General features: G+C 41.2%; 1 protein-coding gene across 1 annotated transcript in view; it reads left to right on the top strand.

Moving 5' to 3' along the window:
- Positions 1–22053, top strand: part of ACVR1C (activin A receptor type 1C) — an 82185-nt gene that overhangs the window by 18525 nt on the left and 41607 nt on the right. The window contains exons 2-4 of the mRNA XM_078847928.1: positions 4833–5008; positions 7563–7606; positions 9975–10015. Coding sequence (XP_078704054.1) covers positions 10012–10015 — 4 coding nt within the window. The 5' untranslated portion in view covers positions 4833–5008; positions 7563–7606; positions 9975–10011. The remainder of the gene's footprint in view (positions 1–4832; positions 5009–7562; positions 7607–9974; positions 10016–22053) is intronic.

Raw genomic sequence — 22053 nt, 5'->3', positions numbered from 1 at the left:
AGTGTCAGTGAGATAGTAATAATACAGTGAATTATATTATAGGGCTAAATTATGCCTGCCTCTGTTGTGGGGGGAGAGGGGTGCTAGAGGAGGAGAGAAGGTACAGGAGAGTTCTTCCTGCTGTATCCTCTGTCCTGTTGCCACTGTCATTGAGCCATGTCTGAAATAAGTTTGGGAGTTCCTCAGGACAGGGACCTCGTCTCTTATTTGTATTGGAATACAGACTTTCCCACTTTTGGGTGCTAGTAAAATTGAACAGATTATTTTTGTTTCAGGCTTTGATTTAGGTAGGCAAAGGGGAAGGAGGTAATCCAAAACAACAAACTAATTATTAGAGCTGACCTTTTCTTTTTAAATGGATTAGTTTTCTATCAGACAATATACTTTTGTCAAAATTGAAAAGTTTCATGGGAATATACTGATTTTGATACTTTCAGTTGGGGGGGGCAACTAACCAAATTGTTTCCACTTTATTGTATCACTTCAACAATGTTTTTTGTTTTGACTTTTATGTTCTATTATAAAATATATTTAAATATTTTTTATTTTATTATGTAATATTTTGTATTACGTTATGAAAACAAAACGTTTTTACCTTTATTCAAATGAAATAATTTAATTATTCTGAATCAATTTTTCAGAATATTCATTTTGTGGGAAGTTATGAAATTTTAGCTTTTAATTCTGATTCAGAGAAAAATAAACTTTGAAATTTTGGAATTTGCTATGGAATGGGAATTCTGTTTTTGACCATTTCTACTAATGATCATAAATGTAGTAAATGTCTACATAATGCTTTACTAGGAAGACCAGCTCATGCTTCTTACAATTATGTCACCCTATGTCACAAAATAAGAGAATTTTCTTGTAAGTATCCAATACAGTTAAAAAAAAAAAAAAAAAAAAAAAAAAAGCCAAGTCCTGAGTCCACAGGGGTGTGTCATTCCATTGTATAGCACCAGGAAATGCAGTTATCGGAGACTTTGAAATGTTAAACCTTTATGATTGAGTGTAGAATAAGCAAGAACAAGTGGCTAGTCGGCAGGAACGAATGCAGTCTGATATTGCGTTTTGTGGATTTTTTAAAAAAATAAATCCACAGTGTGGTGGAGAGGACAGAGGAGGACTTTTATTTTTGCACCTGTTATATTTTGTGTGGTTTCTCATGTTAAATCCCAGTAGCTTCTTCTATAAATTGTTTCTGATAACTGGTTCTGTCCTGCCTATAGTTCTTCATAGTTCTGCTCTCTGATCTGAATCTCCCATGATGCACCACATTCTCCCTTTTGGGGAGGGAAGAGGGTGCATTATTGATCTTCCTGGCCAGAGACCGCAGCCCATTGAGGAGAACGGGAACATAAGGCACCCAAACTACAATTCCCATGAGACACCACAATGCTATTTTGACCCAAAGTATTTCAGCTTTGGGTTTTGTCCAGCCCCTCCCTGACACACACAGGCATATCATGTCTATATTTGCCACTGTCAAGATTTTTATTATTTGAAATCGTTAGTTATAGGGTGATAACACAAGAGTACCAGTGCATCACAATTCTCAGGTTGATCTGAGCAGTCCCAAAAAATAATCAGAAAATTTTAGGGATGGATATTATGATGGATGGAAAACCACTCCTGGAAGAAGGTCTCATTAAGCCTCCAAGTTTGGCAGTTGAAGTATGCAAGGTCTGGGCTAGTCCCCTGCTTTATGCATTAGAATACTTGGATACCTGTTCTTCAAGGACAAAGGAAGAAACTCTGATATCTTTTATTCCATGTATGAAAACAGATTCTAATGTCTTCTCATTTGCACCAACCAGGTGAAGGGAATTACTTTTAATTTCAAATCATCACAGTTCAAGGGAAAAACAGGAACAAGGAAGGAAGCATCAGTCCGCAATTGCACCACCATTTGGCAAAGCTGAGAGCTTTCTGGGGGACTGCCATGTTGCTTCATGATCCCTGTTGGTACAGAGACCTCCAATGAAACAAACACCTCTGATGACAATAGAAAGCAACCATGAATAAAAAGAAATTAAGGAGGGAAGCATTTTTCTGCTGTGCCCCTGGGATGAAAGTTAACAGCAGCTTGTGGGGACTGATTACAGAGCTTCCTTTGTTTTAGGAACTCTTGCATCCAAGTGGTGTTTTTTGCTATGGAATGGGAATTCTGGAACTAGCATCCAGCCTGCACTATTGCAGATACACATCCACAGAGGAAAGGCTTGGACAGTACAATAGTTCATGTGCAGTTAAGTCTTCGTAATATTAATTAAAGGACCTATGGTAGCTTAGGCTGGAGATATTGTACTCAAGGAGGGTAGAGAGACAGCTGAACACTGACCCAGTTTTTATTTTGCTGTCCTTGAGATGATCAGTCTAGCTTCGCAACATAAATACAACAAATATCTTAAAATCTGCTTTAAATGAATGTTAAGGGTCAAACCTAACGCCGCCCCCCCGCAAAAGGAAACAAAATTCTGAGTTAAGCCTAACATAGTGACCATAACTTTATTCTGCTGTGCTTCTGTAATGTAACACGTGCAAGATGATCCACTGCCCTCAGAACCCCTGATTAAGGACCATCTGACTTGTAATTCTAGGGAACAACAAAGTTAATTAAGAATGGCATGGCAGTCTTGACCTAAAGAATTAATTGCTTTTGTTGCCTTGCTGTCTAGATTTGTAAATTGGTTTTAATTAGCTTTTGACATATTTTTCCTTGAGTGGGGGAAGTTTAGCATTCGCTTCTCATCCCCAATTCTCAACCCTCCATGATCTGCAAAGTCTGCAGAGCAGCAGTATACTTTACCAAATGTATAATATGCAGTGTATTGTGTGGAGAAATATATTAGAAGATGGCTTGCATGATATTTTGTGTACATGTAGAACTTGCTATCAAACAGTGAACACACTTTGAAGTGTGTAGTCATTAATTTTCTCATGGAAGCTCTCTGGCTAACTTGACATATTTTATTTGCATGTTAATCAACTGTACAATAGTGTTTGGGGCATCTATCTTATATTTAAACTTAAAAACTGCTAAATTCTAACCCTTTTTGGGTTATTTTATTTCTTATATTTTAGTCTTTCTGCTATAGTATTAATGGAGTTTCTAACTTTCTAATTTGCCTAGCTGTTAACATTTGTGTAAAAGTAATCACATGGAAGTATTAAACCAGCATGTCTCAAATTAATATAACTTAGTTCAAGAATATAGATTTCTTCATGACAATACCATCCTATATCAGCCTGAAACAAAGGAAAAAAAGAATATTTTACTATCTGGTTACCACTTATTAAGTTCCTGACTCTAATAAGGATCTGTTTAACCCAACATTCTTTAATTATTTCAAACCACAGTGGTTGTTAAGCAAACAAGTCACACTGACCTTAAAGTAATTGTCTAAGAATGATTCTTACATTACACTTGTTTACTCATGGCTACTGAAAAGTCTTTTTTCTGAGGATTAAATGAATCTTTACCTGTTCAACATTTTAATTACTTTCACCATCTAAAAATGCTCTTAAGGAAAATATTAAAATGTTTATTTAAAGAAATAAAAAGAGTGCCACCAAAAACACATGAAAGTTTGTGCATTTAAGGCCTTAACCTGGAAGGTGCAGCATGTTCTTCACTCCTTTTGCTAATAAAGGTACTGTATATAACCCATAACAAAATGGCTGAAAGTCCATGCAGTACTAAGGGCTTGGTGATAGAAACCATCAGCTCCCATTGGTTTGCCTTGGCTCTTAGTACTGTATGAACTTTAAACTACATACTCAATAGCTCTCTCCCTATGGTGGACTTTGATCAAGATTACTTAATGAGGATCAGCACAGTCGAATCAGTGAATTCTCTAGCTTAATTATATTTATCATTCATTTATTATGTACTGATATACACAAACAACTAATAGGAAAAGGCATAAGAGAGAGATATTTGGATTAATATTTCTTTCAGTTTTCATATTGTAGCAAAATATTGATTTTAATATTGTATTATATTGTGTGTGTGTGTGTGTATATATGGTATACTTAATACTTTAATGTACTGAAACATTTTTCTGGGATTTCATATCTTTAGAAGATTTTGAAATTTTGCCTTTGTGTTTTGATACTGAAAGGATTATTTTCTGAAATGTCAGAATTTTCCACAGGATGGAAATTCCAGTTCCTGACCATCTCTACACGTAAAATTGTGCAGATGCACATGATCTCATGTTAATCTGAAGGAACATTTACCATTATATCTTTACAAGGCATATTTGAAATGCCATCATGATCCCATATCATCTCCTGGGCAAGGAGATTTGAGTGAGGGTAGAATTGTGAATGCACTGAAATTTCTATTTTGCAGGGAAATCTGTTTTGAAATGTATTTTTATTCTGAATCAAAATGAAATGTTAAATTTCTCATGAAACAAAATTTTCAAATGTCTTTTGGATCAACAGAAATGTGTTTCAATTTTGACTTTTTAATTTTTTAAAATAATATAAAATAAAATTTATTTTGAAAGTCACTTTGAAATGAAAAATCAAAACATTCCATTCTGAAAATGTCTGGACCATTTTCACATTAATGAAACACTTTGTTTCAATATTTTTCTCAAATAAAATTTCATCAAAAGTGACATGTTTGAGTAGAAAATTTAGATTTTCACAAAACACATTTTCCAAAGGAAAAATGTTTGGAAAATTTTCTGCTAGCTTTACTTAAGGGTATTGCCATTCAAAAGACTGCAGCGTAATGTGAATGATCACCTTCTTTCTTCCAGTTTAGATGTACTCACTGTTACATGTTAAAAAGTTGTCTCCTCCCTTTCCATCCCCAGAGAACTGACCAGTGAAGCTCCTGAGTCCAGAAGTGGCAGCGATAGGTATCTGCTTCTGCTTGTTCTCATCCTATCCTAGAGAATCCAACAGTGGGCTCAATGAGAGCCAGAAAAGGATAATTGATTTTTTCCTGTCTCCTCTATCTAATTGATTTCATAACCCATGAACTAGGAGGGTAAGTACTTGTTTTGTGTGTTTGCAAAAAAAGAAAAAAAAAAGAAAAGTGTCCTATATTTTCTCAACGGGAAACCAATAGGTTAAGTGACTTCCCTTATGCCGCACAGCAAAAGCAGTTGCAAAGTCAGGACTATGGCTTGTCTACCAGGGAAAGAGCACAGAATAGCTATAAAAATTGTCAGAATAGAAAAGGGCAACGAGTGCCTTTGTCCTGTTTACCTGAATCCATGTTCAGAGTGGATTCAGTTAAACTGCAAAAAGGCCCTTGTATTGTGGAGTAAGTGGGAAGCTAGTGCAGAATAGCTATTGAGTTTTAAATTCACATCATAGTTTATTCTGCAAGAGCTTCCTCATGTAGACAAGCCCTTAGAATTCATGAGTTCCTGACTCCCCACACTTTACTAATCTGCTAGACTATATTGCCTCAAAAACATTTTTTCAATAAATACTGGGTGAAAAGAAGATCTAGAAAGGAAACCTTAATAAACCAGAATGGAGATAAAGCTGCAGTGGAAAGGGACTACAGATGATTAAGAGTTAATAAAGACCATGTCAGTGTAACTATGACTATACAGCTGGTAAAGGAATACTTGACAAATTACATATGTAAAGTCATCAGGTGCTCACTGGGATGCTTTCTGGGGTTTTAAGGGAACTAGCATAATAATTTTGAAATGTCATGTAGATAATTTTGAAATGTCATGTAGAACTGGCCAGGTACTAGAGGGCTGGAGGGAAAAAATGTTGTTAGCGTCAGTCTTTTAAAAATAGAAAAAAGAGCAGCTCTAGCAGTTACTATCCAGTAAATTTAATTTGAATCCCTAATTAAAATAATGGAACCAATATGAAAAGAAAAAACCCCTAAACATTTAGAGAACAATGAAACCATGAGCAATAGGTGGCATAAAAAACTCATAAAGCACACAAATTTGCTTTATTTGATTGAATCACAAAATTAGTGGGTGAGAGAGAGAGATTAACCATGGTGTGTCTAGAGATTAAAGAATTTGATGTAATTTGTCATGAAATCATATTGGATAAAATAATTACAACCAACCTGGGACCAGCTGACATCACATGGATTGAAATACATCTGAAGAGCTGTAAATAGAGTAAAAAGTCTGAGTGGTAGCCGTGTTAGTCTGGATCAGCAAAAACAACAAGGAGTACTTGTGGCAACTTAGAGACAAACAAATTTATTTGGGCATAAGCTTTCGTGGGCTAAAACCCACTTCATCAGATGCATGGAGTGGAAAATACAGGAGGCAGAATATTACACACACACACACACACACACACACTCACACACACACACACACACACACACACACACACACACTACATGAAAAGATGGGATTGCCTTAAGTGGGTTTTATCCCACAAAAGCTTATGCTCAAATAAATTTGTTAGTCTCTAAGGTGCCACAAGTACCCCTCATTGTTTAGAGTAAAAAGTGTTATCTAAGAAGGGATGTACAGTGAAGTGCTGCAGATACTAGTACTGGTGTGAGGCTTAGTTTAATTAAGCATTTCTACTGAGCTGAAAGAAGTTACAGTTGCAAATGACCTATACTACATCATTAAGTGAAGAAAGACAAATTGTTCAAAAAGCACTTTGAAATAGAGCAGAAATACGGACAAGAAATACAGAATAAGTTTGGGAAGAGATACTTAGAAACCAGTAATGCCAAAAAGAACTAGGGATGATAATGAATAGGAAATTGGATTAGGGCTGATGTTACGATCTTAAAACAAGTAAATCCAGACTCTTGTGTAGGAACAGGTACAAGAGCTCCAGTAACCTGCTTCTCTGCTATTTCATGTATTGCTGACTTCACTAGCACTGCTGGGGCTCTCAGGCTATAAAAACATGGTGGCCTTAAGGAGAAATTACACTACAGCAAGTAACAACATATTGGGCGGGGGAGCCAGCACTGTTCTGGGATGCTTATACTGTCTTAGACCCAGGGAGATGGCAGTCCTCCTTTGTAGATCACTGGTGAAACCACGCAAAAGACACTGCATACTGTTCTGGATACCACAATACCAGAAAGATATTGACAAATTGGAAGGTATTCAGGAAAGAATACTGAAAACTAGTTAGGGGTGGAAAGATTCTGGTGTATTCGGAAAGCTTTAAAGTATAGCTTGGCTGAATGGTGACCAAAGGGAGGGTATGAAAACTATCAACATATTGCTGAAAGATGTAAATGCTCTGAGAAGGGAATAGATTGTTTAAGGCTGGTTTTAGGCTACTTTTATAGCTTAGAGCATACAGTTATAACTGGGTGAATTATTATTACTTTTTTTAGTTCAGTAGCCAAAGTGAGAAATCTGAACAAATGTCAGTTTAAGTGGAATGAAACATTCCATTCAACCTGACATTTTGTTTAATTTTCAGCTGTGGTTTTTTACCCTTCTTGTTTTTAGTTAAATCAGCTAAATTTCTAACCAAAATGTCATTCTAAAACAAAAAGATGAAATGTTTAATTTAGAAAATATGGAAACAAAACATTTCAACTTTATTGAAATTTCTCCCCCTTTTTTTTTCAGCTAAAGCTCTTCACCAATTTTTGTTGTGTCCAGTTCCACATGTGGTAAGATGCAATTACATCTTGGTAGGATGTGGTGAAATTAGAAATGGAATTGAGCTGTGAAGTTTGGATCTGGATCTCAAGAATCCCAGATTTCAGCAAGCTTTGGACCTGTGGTTCTGTCTCAAGACCATCTCTAGATGAGACAAAATGAAATGAGATAAAAATAGCATGTGATTTAAAATAAGGAGAGATCATCACATGGTGAAGAAAACTTGTGATACCGAAAGCCTGATATGAGACTAGCATGGAATAATATTCATGCTGTAAGACAACCATTCCAATATTCGGCGTTATCAAATGCTACAACCTCACTTGGGCTTTTCAGTTTGCACCCAAAAGCCATGTTATTTTGTTACTCTGATGCCATGATGCTTATTTTTTTAAATACAAGATTCAATTATGCCCTAGTTTTGTACATCCAGTGTCTTTTATTTATTTTAATTAAATTAACTACGAGTAAAATTATTTCAGTCTAAACTGTCTTTATGTACTTTGATACTCCCAGTAAAGCAGCTATTACTTTTTTTTTAACTTTTTTGTCTGCATAGGACCACATGATCATAAGATTTCTAAGGAATTTAACGAAATATATATGTCAACTGACTTTACTTTACCAGATATGAAACAATTTCCACAGATGTTTAAAATTAAGACCCATAGCTGTGATGTATATTCTTTTAGTGTAGCTCACATGCCTACTAGCATTTATTGTTCTGATTTTATACAGTCATTCCACTGCCACCATCCTTCTGATTTCTGAGGAGGTTTAGCTGAAGCGAATGTATAATACCAATTATACAAAAGCACAGTTTCAAAGTTATCCTCTATGGAAATTCCTGTTTTATAATATGCCCACTCCTGTTCTCAAAGCAAGTGGATAACTAGCTAAATCTGGCAACCACTGCCCTTCTACTTGGCTTGCGCTTCCAGAACACAGACCCAATAGTCCTAGCCAAGGCTAAGAAACAACATGCATCTGTAGGACACTTGTCATGCCTTTCTGTAAATCAGATTGAATCCCCAGCAGCACATGCTGAGCAGGCAACCCGATGACTTCTTTCATGATGTTGCACTTGCTGGATCCAAGGCAGGAACTACAGGTAGCAGTGGCTAGAGGAAGGATGTCAGCAGCAGCAGCAGCACCCGAGGGACTCAGCACTGGTGTCTGACTCCCTCATCTCTCCTGCATCAGGCTTTACTAAGCTGTCCCTAAGCAAACACACCCAAGCCCAGCGGCTGCATCCACAGCATCCAGCCAAACCCCCAGTAGCAACAACCTGTGACCCACCCACCCACAACTTTACTTTATACCTGTGACCCACCCTGTAATGCCAGCAGCTCACCCGCATCATTCTCCCAGCACCACATCTTCTGCAGGCTCACCCACAACCTCTGCATCCCTCTCCGTAGCCAGCAAACCACCCCAGGCAACCCAGTAGCCACAAGCAATCAACGAACACCCACCCCCTACAACTCCAGGCACTCCACCACTGCCCCTTCCACCTTCACTGTCCCTAAGTGTCCCCCAGCCATCCTGCTACTGCCTTCCCACATCAGCCACCAGTTTCCTTCTAGTCACCCCAGCCATAGCTGCCATATTTTATACAGATGCATGCCGTACCCCTTGAGGCAGGGTGTGTTGACTATAAATGGAAGTCTGTTTTGTGCAAATTTATAAACCTACAAATTAACTCAAAATGACACATGGAGCTACATAAAACTTGATGGCTGTGCATATTTCAGAACACTAGCTGCAACTGATCTTGTGGCATGTAAGCTATACCACCTTGGTCTAGGATACTTGTCAGTTAAGTTTGATAAACTGGGCTGGGTTCCTCCTTGGTGATCCTGCTAAATCACAGTGTTGTAGGAAGCCCTGCTGGAGATTCAGTAGCTGGCCCTCTTTCTATTTGAGCTAATATAGGGTTAGGGGGCTCTGTGCTGTCAGAGACAATGTTTATAGAAAAGAAACAAAACAGAGGTTCCTAACAATTATGGCCACTAACTAATCTATGGTACTTTTCTCTGGTGACTTGGTCAAATTCTAATTTTTTAAAAAAAAAACAAATATTCAGCTTTCCTAGCTTCCTCCTCACCATTTCTTTTAGGTGTGGTATTGTATGCTCTTCTTTCACAAACTTTGGTGTCATTTCAGTGCACTGTTACACAGTTCCATGTTTCAATCCGCAGATGGCTACATTTCATTAGCCTGTAATATGATCTTTCTGCATAATTTGTATACATTGCATCTAGGTGGTGTTTTAGGATTCTTTGAGATGAAAAGGGGATATTTAAGCCTAAAATATTAGTATATTACTCAGTTAAGCTTTGCCTTAAAATGCTTTTTTTCCTTTTCATTTCTTTGTAGTTCTTATCTCACTAGCTGATTTACTCGAGGAGGTCCTATGGGTAAGTGTATTGTTTCCTCTTGAAGAACAATATTTCCTACTGATTACTCTAATGTGGATATCTTATGCCAGTGTTTGGCCTCTTAATAGTTGCTGTGGCAATGAGTATGATGATATAAAAACATGATTACAAGTAAATAGGTTATGACTGTGAGATAATTGTTTGTTTGTGCAAAAATATTTAATATCATAGGCCCAGATTGTCCCCTGGTGATCCGTGCAGGCTTGAGTCCACTGTCCACAGATCCCCCAGCTATGCAGAGGTGACTTAACCATGTCTGTGCTAATGTGTGTCTCTTGACTCTGCAGCAGGGTTTTTCTATGGGGAAGGGATGATCTGGCCTCTAATTTGTGGGAACACACGAAATGAAATTGACTTTTGTCCCTTAATGTTAATGTGAGTGTTAAATTAAGCTCCATTAAATAATAAAATGGCTTTGTAGGCACAGGGCTTACCAGGAAAAAAACATGTCTTCTTGCCCCTGGTAGGAGCCAGCAATCGCAGGTTGAGTACCTAGGGCATCCTGCCCCTCCAGCTAGAGCCCCTATCTGATACAGGCACAGCAGAAGAGAGTTTACTGCTCCGGCTGTTCTAACCCCTTCACCGTAGTGCTGATCAATAAAATATTTTTTGTGAATATTTATAGAAACCGAATACAGCTTTAGAGCTGTTCAGTGTTTTCCTTAACTGTTACAGCGCTGAGCTTTGGGAGCTGTATCTCAGCGCATTTTGCAACAGAGCCCACTTCCACTCGCTGGAAGCCAATGACAAAGCCCCACGACTTCAGTAGTTAGCAGGAGTGGGCCCATAAAGTGGGACATGGAAGATCGTCTTTATGTTTTTTCTTCAAGTTGCTTGACTATATAGTTTTTTTACAACTTAGGAAAGGGGCTGTTAAATCACTAGCACCTGTTGGTTTTTTGAAGCCAAGCCCGTAGATGCGTATGAGGGTGGAAGATCACTCTGCAAAGCCTAGAACCAGTACTAGTGTGTTATAAAAAGGGGGACGGGCATTTCCCCCCCCCTAACAAAGTAGGGAGGGCTGCTAGCTAAGGAGAGCAGACTACCCGCGGGCTAACCACACGTGCTGAACGACACCGGTCTGCCGGGCGATGGTCTCACCCACCCACCGTCTAAACGATCAAGCAGAGCTGCACGACGGAGACTAAATCTGAGCAGACTCTTCAGAGCCCGCCGCAAGCCGGTGTAGGAGATGCTCTGCCGGCAGCCCGGGCGGTGCAGCCCGCCAGCAGGACGCTCCCGGGGAGCCCCGCTGCGCCGGCAGTGCCTGACCAGCGCCTGAACCCCTAGCACAGCCCGCTGTAGGCGGGCCCGGCTGGGCGGGAAGGTGGGCCCGGCCCGGGGCGGGGCGGAGCTGGCGGAGAAGCCCTCCCCCGGCTCAGGGTGCCGCGGCCAGTGGTGCCCGAGGAGCGCCAGGCGCACGGCTGGGAGTGGGGGGGGGCGGAGCGGGGGAGCCACCGCGACGAGCCCCGCTGCACCTGGCCGCTGCGGCGCCCTCAGCCCAGCACCGCGGCCATGCGGCGGGCGCTGCTGCTCCTGTCCGCCGCCGCCTCGCTCTGCTCAGGTACGTGGGCACGGACCGGGGCGGGAGGGTCCTGCCCAGCCGGGCGGGCTGGGAACCGCGCGGGGTCGGCGGCTCGGCTCGGCTCGGCTCGGCTCGGCTCCAGGCGCGCTTCTGCCTCGCGCCGCTGCACCCGCCACCGGGGACAAACCCGCCGTGGTCGTGGTGCGCTCCCCGCCGGCTCTGAGCCCCTGCCCGTGCCGCGCTGACGGCGGGTCAGCCCCTCTTGTTTCGCGGGCAGATGAGACGCTCAATGCGTTTTATTATTATCCTTGTCCGCATGTCTGCGCGCACCGGCGCGAGGTCGGGTAGGGTTTGGAATAAGGAGACCAAAGCTACGAACTGACGTGTTCAGTCCAGAACCCTTATGGTAACAGAGAAGTTTGCGCCCTGTGGCTTTAAGAACTGTTGCCTCGTGTGCAGGGATTTGCACATGCCAAGGCACTGCCAGGGCGCCCCGCTTTTCAAAAGATGACTTGAAGCGAATTGTTTGTCCTGCCGATCAGAGTTTTTTGTGTGTATTTGTCTGTGGCTCCGCGCTGTGAACTTCAGGACATCACAAGTTTGCGACTCCTGGTGTGCGCCCACTTGGGATACTTTAGAGGTAAGGTTGCAAGATGTCACAGGTCTGTGTATGTATATTACGGCGCAATGTTTCAAAAGTTACTAGGGACTTTTGGGTGCCCAACCTGAGACATCTTGAAGAAGCCTGATATTCAAACTCCGCACTAGCGAAAAATCAGACCATGGGGTCAGTTGGGAATTCAAAAAAAAAAAAAAAAATTAAGAATCTTCAAGTTGGGAATTCAATTTGGTAGTCACTTTTGAGAATTTGTGCATACTGTTTTCAGTATTTATCAGTTTTTCTCATTCTTTCAAATGTGGATTAGTACAGTTACTTAGAGTGGAGAAAAACATATTTAAATGACTTTTGTATTGCAGTGCAGGTTGCAGCAGATATGCACAAAGAACCTAATCCCCTATTCTATGTGAGCCAGAGTTCCTATTGACTTCAGAGAGAGGTTTGGATACAATACAAATGGGGCCCAGTCTGTTCTCTAGAAATATTTCATACATTTTTTATTTAAGCACACAGAAAAATATATTGCCATCAGTTACAAAAGCTGGCTTTTCTCTTTCCAGTCACCTCTTGGATAGTAGTTTGTTAGGCTGATGTTCCTTATGTTACACAGTAAATGGAGACACATGGTTAGCAAATGAAAAGAAGCTCTACATGGGCTCTTGATAAACAGCCCAGTAATTGAGTTTAAAAGAGCCCAGTAATTGAGTTTCTCTTTCTGTATGCTGGTATGCTTTTTAGTGCTATAGTGAAATGAAACTGTTTTAATGGGGTCGCTAGGGCTGGCATTAGACTTGCTGGGACCTGGGGCCGAAGCCCGAGCCCCACCACGCGGGGCCAAAGAACGAGGGCTTCAGCCCTGCATGATGGGGCTCAGGGTCCAGGTCCTCCACCTGGGGCTTCTGCTTTTGGTCCCTCTTCTGGGGCGGTGGTGCTCAGGCTTTGGTGACCCTGCCTGGGGTGGCAGGGCTCAGGCAGGCTCAGGCTTCAATCCCCCCTCCTGGGGTTGTGTAATAATTTTTGTTGTCAGAAGGGGGTCATGGTGCAAGGAAGTTTGAGAACCCCTGCTTTAGAGGCTAGATTCTTAATGTAGGGAGCAGCGTCAGGATCATTTTGTGCTGCTGTACCTTTACAAGTTTGAGGTCAAAGAAGTGGCTGGATCTTTGAGGGAGTGGCCTTCGTTCTGCTTCAGGTATCCAGTCTTCACAATCACCAAGCCCTGATCCTGTGCACTTGGCAGAGACACCTCTATAGGTATGTCTACATTGCACTAAGAGCCAGCCCCCTAGCCCAGGTAGACATTCATGCTAATGGGGCTTGAGCTAACACATTAAAAATGGCCATGTGGATGTTGAGAGCTCAAGCTGCCACCAGAGCCACAAATCCACCCAACTGACCCCCTGGTCTGAGCGCGGGTGATTAGCCCATCTCCACTGGAGCCGGAACATCCCTGCTGCTATTTTTAATTCCCACACAAATTTTAGCTCTGGCAGAGCTAACACAAATCTGTCTACCCAGGCTGGGAGGCTCCTCCTAGATGCAGGGTAGTCATACCCTGTGGGATCAGGAAGAATAATGCATGACACATGCTGCTGACCTGATGAACCTTCCCCCATCCTGTCTGTGTGCCTCGCACCTCAGGCTGGCCCTGTTTTAGATCCCCCTCAGACGGTGACATTGCGGGGAGCACTGAGAGCATCTATCATATTTTTTTTCTGATATTCAGCCTACCTCCTCCTCCTTGTACCCACTCATTGCCAACTTCCTATAATTCTTCTCCATCCATGGTATATACTTAAAAATGTGTTAGAAATGGTTAGCTACCTTCCCCTCTTCCTTCACGACCTGAATAGATGCTTAGTCTCTCCTCATAAGTTAGCCTTTCCAGACTCTCTATTGGTCTTCTTTCAGCAAACTTTGGATTATCAGTATTTATTTTGGTGGGAGTTGGGGGTATGCAGCCTATTGCAGGATTGGGCCCAATATTTGTACATCAGATCAAAGTCAGCTACCTGTTAATATTTGGGGTTTATAGAGTGTCTGAGGCATGTAGTGTATGGCTTATATTACAGTACATGTTGGCAGTGCATGGGACTTAATTATAGAAGTGAATATAATGTATTTATTAAAAGGGATACATTAACCAGATATTTCCTTGCTTTTAAGAGTTTAAGTGCATGTGTAATCTACACAGCTGCTGGGTGTGGTGTTCTGTCACATCTAGTGACATTTAGAGAGAGAGATCAAATTAGTGTGCTCTACAGCCTTAGCTAACAGCGAGTTGGCTTTTAGCTCATGTGGTAGAGGTTCACGCATTAAGATCCAGAGGTGTGGGGTTTGATCCTGCCTGCTGATTGAGGTCTGTTGGCATTACACATGCTCCCCTTAAGACACATTGTTTTTTTAATTAAGTTTTTTTCTTTATAGGAATTAATAATAAAATGTGAAAACCACAAGATCATCCCTGTAGTTGTTATGAAAGGCATGGCTGTTTCTGTGGATGCCATTTTGTGTGTGTATATATGAGAAGGTGTGAGTGTAAAATAAACATACAGGAGCAGATCTTCAGTTGGTGTAATGGAGCTACATCAATTTACACAGCTGGAATCTGGTGCACAGTAATTGTCTAAAATATCTTTTTCTTCAGAATAGGTATGTTATTGGCTTTCTTTATGAGAGGACCAGAGGCAGGACAAGCTGCTGTTGAGAATAGTCAAATAACAGACACATGTCAAAATACCAAAAGAGAAAATCTGTTTGTTATGAAAGAAGTAGCTATGTTGAAGCATTATCACATGACAATCTTTCTATGCCACACGATTGCAGTCATAGTGAGCTTCAAACACAGTGAATCTTGAGGCTGAATTCTCTGTCACACCCCTTGTGTTCTGAACAGAGTGTTACCAAGAAGTTGAATGATAAAATACAAGCTTAAAATATTGAACAAGGAGAAAATATTGTGTCATTTGATTAACAGACCGGTGTATGTATGTACAGTGTGTGAACGAGCCTTTCATTCAGCTTGTTAATTACCTTGCACAATTAGTAATTTCTAACTTGTATTGTGCTTTTTTATATATGATACATGCACAGATATAGCTTACATATATATACACCCATATTTTTTTCCTGTCCATCTCTTTATGTACTTAGAGAGAAGGAAAGAAACTAAAGAACCAAGTAACTGAGCTATTCACACCATGTAATTTACTATTAAAATCAGCTACTACCTTGAGGGCCTTAAAAGTGGTCAGTATAGTGCCAATCTTAATGATAATAATAATTGATAATTAATAAAAAGCTAAGATGAGCTAAGGACTGTAGAGAGTTGGGCCTTACATCAGTAAGAAAATAGTTGAGAAGATAGTTAACTCAAATTATAAGGGATTGTCTTTTTTCTTCTGTGTTGGTAAAGCATCTAACACATTGGGGTCCTGGTCCATGTTCTAGGGCCCCTAAGGGCTACAGTAATACAAATAACACTGTGTCTAGATGAGAAATATGAGCATAATAAAAATGAATTAATATGGTCTTTGTAAGGGTAAATTTTGGCTCTTTGACCTATTAATTTCTGCAATCCGGTCTAACAAAATAGTAGATATGAGAACTGGAGGTACAATTTATTCTGACTTTTTTGAACAGGCCTTGGATAGTTGCTTGCAAGAGGTTGCTAAGGAAGCTTAGTATCCTTCCCCCCTACCCTCCCCCGCCCCCCAATTTGGATGCAGTTCTATTGATATAAAGGTGTTTATGCTGGAATAGCTATTCCTGTACGGAAAGAGGAATGAGGTATAGCACTGTAAGGCACCTTTGTACCCATATACCAGCTTTCTCCCAACGGCATAGAGCGGCTATATGGGAGACCTTACAGTGGTGCAGCTGAAGCAGTACAACAGTGCTGCTCTAGGGTCTGTAGTGTAGACATAGCTTTAGTACTAGAGTGTGAGAGGTAGACCTGTTGTGGAATAAAAGCCTGTTTAAATGTTAGGAATCAGATTAGGAATAAATGGCTCCCAAGTCTGACTTTGGAGTAGATGTTAACAATAAGCATCTGAAGTAGCTCTACTGCTAACATTGGTGTCAAATATTTTTATTGACAGCTTGCAAGATCACAGATTTTTGTTTCTTTGAAACCTCTTGGAAAGCTCAATATTGGAGGCCATAAAGGCCATTTGGTGTTCTTGCAGGTCAATTCCTATGTTCCTGTGAGAGAGACTGCAAAGATGTATCATTAACTTCCAAGTTCCTTGATATAACACTGAGGCCCGGTCTACACTGCTGGTTAAGTCGATGCAAGTTACATCGCTCAGGGGTGTGAAAAAAATCACCCCTCTAAGCAATGTTTATATTGACCTAATGTGGTGTCTACACTGCGCTATGTCGGTGAGAGATGCTCTCCCATCGACTTAGCTCACACTTCTCAGGAGGTGAAGTACTGAAGTTGCCAGGAGAGTGCTCTGCTATCGACTTATTGCATCTTCACCAGACCTGCTAAATCGATGTGACTATATCAATCTCAGAAGTGCCAATTTAATTTAGCAGGCCAGTGCAGACAAGCCCTGAGACATCAGACTCTGATGACAGCGTTGGAACTTCTAAAAGAAGGGCTGGAGCTGTCCTGTCAACAGGGATGAAAGTAAGTCTAGGGACTTACCAGTACGAGGCTGGGCTGGGGCCAGCTCTGGCCCCTGGAAGGGGCTGGGCTGGGGCCAGTCCTGGTCCACCCTGTACAGGCAAGTGCCTCCTTCCCCCTCCCCGAGGTTACAGCGGCAGCCGAGGGCTCTGGCAGCTGTTTAAAGGGCCTGGGGCAGTAGCGGCGGCCAGAGCCCTGGTCCCTTTAAATTGTCCCCGGAGCCTGCCGGAGCCCTGGGGAAGTGGTGGTGGGGCTTCGGGGACGATTTAAAGGGCCTAGGGCTCAGCCGCCGCTACTGCCCTGGGCCCTTTAAATCCCCGCCCCAGCCCTGCCGCTGCTACCCCAAGGCTCCGCCAGCGGGGCTGTGGCAGCAGTTTAAAGGGCCAGGGGCTCCAGCCGCTGCTGGGAGCCCCAGGCCCTTTAAATTGCACCTGGGGAAGCCGATCCACGCTGGTACTGGTGCACACCGGCTTACTTTCACCTCTGCCTGTCAAGGAACTTCAATACTTGAGACTAGTATAATAGTCTTCTCTGCTTGCTGTTGGCCTGGTGAGGGGGTAGAAATGCTACTATTGCCAACTGATAGAAATTCACCTTTATCTTAAAGGTAACCTGTATGGGGAAGGGAAAAGGTATCTTTTTTTTGTTTTGTTTTTCATTATGGTGTATAAAAAAGACCTGAAATGTGTATTTTTAAAGGTTTTGTTTTCTGCTTATTTTGTACATTAGAAATCAGATCTGATCTAGTCTGGAAGACTGATAACTGGAGAACTAGTGAAATGATGACATAAGCGCAAAGAGAATAAAAGCTGAGCAACTGAAAAAGGAAGAGATTTGCAGACACAGGCCATGATTTTTAAAGGTATTTAGGCATTGCTGTGCTCAGTGTTTGCAACTCCTACCTGATTTAGGAGCCTAGCTTTTGTTTTTGATTTAGGCACTGGCCCCTAAGTGCCTAAAACCCTTTGATAATGACATTTAGATTCCTAAATCACTTAGCCATGCTCAGCATTGTAGCACCTATGTCTAGATACCTTTAAAAATTTGAGCTACATTGTCTAGAAGTCTTCACTTTTGTTTTAACAAAACAAACAATTTAGCATAGACAACTAAAACATCGAAGAACAAAAGCCTCTGTTAAGGATCCTGTCCTCCTACCCCTTAAACTGAGCTGTGAGAATTAACAATATACATAATCTGTGATCCCCCAACAAATCTTCCCTCAGAGCCAGTGAAGCCCAAAAATTGACATCTGATTGCTTCTAAAGAAGCATAAAAGGGCACAAATCCACCTTTTTAGAAGATTCTTGCAGGCTACTGCTTTCATTTGTTGTTGTTTTTGTTCATGGTCAATTGTTGTTTTCTTCTTCTGCTTCAGGTGACAGATTTTTTTTTTTCTTATTTAACTTTTCCATATACAGCTCTCGGCTGACTTCTTTCCTTGAATTTTTCTGTCTTTGATGTAAGCTTCTTCCAGAGGTATAAGTGTTTCTTTTCATTAGCTTAAGACTTCACTCTAGTACGAGCTCTATTTTTTGTGGTAGTAAGGGTGGATTTAATTTAAATCAAATTGATTGAAATCATGATTTAAATCATTCATCAGGAAGACTCTATTTAATTATGGTTTTCTACATAAAAGTGCATTCTTGTTGGTTGTTATAACCTTAATACATATTCTTCACAACTCATCTCAGAGATAGATGTAGGTTTCATTTTTAGAAGGTACACACTATACATTTTTAAACAGTGATTTATTTTGAAAACTTTTCAGATTATTTTAATCTATATCAGAAAACAAATGATTGTTTGGTTATTTCATTTACCAGAGGTAACTGAAGCAGATATTTATGAAGTCATTGGGAGGTGAACTATCTTCAATTCAGCAGGTTAATCATTAATATTTGGAGGATTTTCTTGCCATGCTGTATTAGGAGGAGAACATCACCAGACAGACATTTAAATTGTTGTATTTAACTAAAACAACAACGTTAGGTATTCTGGATTTTTTTTCTTCAACAGCAAACATAATATTTTAATTAAACAAGCATATATCCCTCACTTCTCACATTTATCTCCAGACTTCTTCCCCTTGTCCAGATCTATTCCGCCCCCAACGATCTTCTATTCATTGAACTTTTTGAAACTTTGCACTTTTAGAGAGAGGTAAGGGATTGACTGTGTGTACACAAACTTGCAGAGGGACAATAGAGTTGAGGTCTGTTATTTCTCACCTCTATATATTTATTTATTTTAAAACATTTTTGCTGTTAACAAGCATGTTACCTCTGGAGACACACAACCACAGTTTGAGAACTGCAAAACTAAGCATCTCTGATGGTATCTTGAACACTGAGTCCCATTGGGTAGATAGAAAGACCAACCTTAATTATCTGGACAGAAGCCTGTGGAACCTCATAAGATTGGGTCCCTAATCCATGAACTATTGGATCTCATTTACAAAACTTTTCTTAAACATTACATGAATATATTGTCTCATATTATAGAATTAGAATTTATAATCCCTATTCCATGATGAGATACCTTTGAGCCATAATGTATCTTTAGATAGCTTTTTTCCCTTAAGAAGCATTTTATCAAAAAAATCTGATTTTTTTAATTTAAAAAAAAATCATTGATTTTTATCCACCCTGGCTAGTACCGCTCTCCATCCAAGGGTATGTGCATTTCAGTCATGGATGTAGCTTGTGAAACACTGAGATCCTGCAGGATAAAAGATAAATACAAATACAGTTTTTCATGATTAAACCATAAAAATTGGCTTTGCGGTGATTCATCTGCAGTTCAGTTTTCTGACTCAAATAGTTGAGCCTTTTGTCATAACCACCACTATCTCCTGTCTATTTTCTATAAGGAAGCTGATTTCTTCTAGGGAAAGCAATGCTTACCAGGATTCATGTCCTGGTCAATTCTTCCATGCACTCACTTTTGAAGTGTATAACCTAGAGGTGCACACAAACATTGGAAAATTTTCCAAAGCATTTTTTTGCTGCTTCATTTCAGGCTATTTTGGGGGCTTCATATTTTGCTTTTATGCTACATTTGACAAACTAGCAAACACTTTTTATTCTCAGAAAACAGCATTCTTGCAATGGAAAGAAGCCCATTTAAAATTAAAATACATTGAATATGGCATGGGTTTTTTATTTTCAGAATTTTAAGTTACTACAAAAGAACTCAAATATTGAGCGTATTCATCTCTCATTGTGACTATTTCACACACCTTTTTATATAAGCCATTTTAAATTTTATTGAATTCATAAAATTTAGCTGCTTACCTGGTAGCATCTTGTTATAATCCTCCGTTATAATGTCTCTTCTCTTCTTCCCTTCAGTAGCTCTCTTTTCATGGATATATAGAGTTTTAAGACCAAAAGGGACCATAAGATCATCTAGTTTGACTGGATCTAGTCATAGACCATTTCATTTCACATTGTTACCCCTGTATTAGGGTTGCCAGGTGTCCAGTTTTCAACTGGAATGCCTGGTCAAAAAGGGACCCTGGTGGCTCTGGTCAGTATCGCTGACTGGGCCATTAAAAGTCCGGTCAGCAGCACAGGTAGGCTCCCTACCTGGCTCTGCGTGACTCCTGGGAAGCTGCCAGCATCTCCCTCTGCCTCCTAGGTGGAGGGACGGCCACAGGAGCTCTGCACTCTTCCCTTGCCCCCAGTGCCAGCTCAAGTGCTCCCATTGGCCAGGAACTATGGCCAATGGGAGATGGGGGTGGTGCCTGTAGATAGCCCCCAGCTAATTAGGCTGGCAGCTGTTTCCCCTTCACCAATCAGGCACAAGTTTCTCTAGCCAGCCCCAATTTACCTCTCTTAAAGGGAGTGGCATGACAGAGGGCTGGCTCAGGAGTCCCAGCGCAGTGGCAATGCAGAGAGCCATTTGGTTGTGCCTCTGTTTAGGAGCCAGAGGGAGATGCCGGAAGCTTCCTGGGAGCTGCCTGAGGTAAGCGCTGCCTGCAGCCCACATGTCCTCCTGCACCCCAGCCCCCTATGCCAGTCCTAAGCCCTCTCCTGCACCCCAAACCCCAGCCCCATCCCAGAGCTCACACCCCCAGCCAGAACCCTCACTCCCCCCCTGCACCCCAACCTCCTGCCCCATCCCAGATTCCCCTCCCACACCCTGAATCCCTCATTTCTGGCCCCACCCTGGAAACCCCAGCCCAGAGCCCGTACCCCCTCTGAAACCCCAACCCCCTGCCCCAGCCTGGAGCCCTCTCCTGCACCCCAAACCCCTCATCTCCAGCCACACCCCAGAGCCCGTACCCACAACCAGAGCCCTCACCACCTCTCTCCCCGCACTCCAGCTCTGCCTCAGCCCAGTGAAAATGAGTGAGCGAGCGAAGGTGGGGGAGAGCAAGTGATGGAGGAAGGGGGGTCTGGCCTCAGAAAAGGGGCAGGGACAGGTGTTTGGTTTTCTGCAAATAGAACGTTGGCAACCGTACCCTGTATTGAGCCCAATACTTTGTTTGACTAAAACATATCTTCTAGAAAGGCATCCAGTCTTAATATGAAGATATCAAGAGATGGAGAATCCACCTCTTCCTATGCTAGTTTAGTTAATCACTCTCACTGTTAAAGCAGAAATAAGGCACACATTTTTAAATTTGTCTGGGCCCTGTGTCCAGTCATTGGTTCTTTCTTATGCCTTTCTCTGTTAGATTTTAAAAGAGCCTGTTAGTAACAGGTATTTTCTGCCTGTGAAGGTGCTTTTACACTCTGATCAAATTACCTCTCAATCTTTTTTTGATAAATTAAATAGATTGAGCTTTTTAAGTCTCTTGTTATAAGGCATTTTCTCCAGCCCCTAAATAATTTTTGTGGCCCTTGTTTGTTCCCGCTTCAGTGTTTCAATATCCTTTTCTGAAATGTGGACATCAGAACTGTATGGCACTATCTGTCTCACTAGTGCAGTACAGAGGTAAAATCAACTTCCTACTCATTTCTCTGTTTATTTATCCAAGGATTGTGTTAACCCTTTTTGCCACAGCATTGCACTGGGAACTAATGTTGAGTTGCTCATCAGCTATGACCCTTCAATCCTTTTCAGAGTTATCTCCATCTCCTCAATACATGAAGAGCACTTTACATTCATTTTAGGAGTTTTAAATCATCAATCATAGCTTCAAAAGCCAGATTTAAAAACTTATTTTTACTTTTCAATCATGAAAACTTGTAGAATCTTGAAGAAAATACATAATGTGAGAAGAAAATTTAACT

This window comes from Lepidochelys kempii, chromosome 11 (genome assembly GCF_965140285.1).
Source record: "Lepidochelys kempii isolate rLepKem1 chromosome 11, rLepKem1.hap1, whole genome shotgun sequence".
In the NCBI taxonomy this organism is placed as follows: Eukaryota; Metazoa; Chordata; order Testudines; family Cheloniidae; genus Lepidochelys; species Lepidochelys kempii.
Note: the sequence above shows the minus strand (reverse complement) of the source record. Positions and strands in the feature narration are given on the sequence as shown.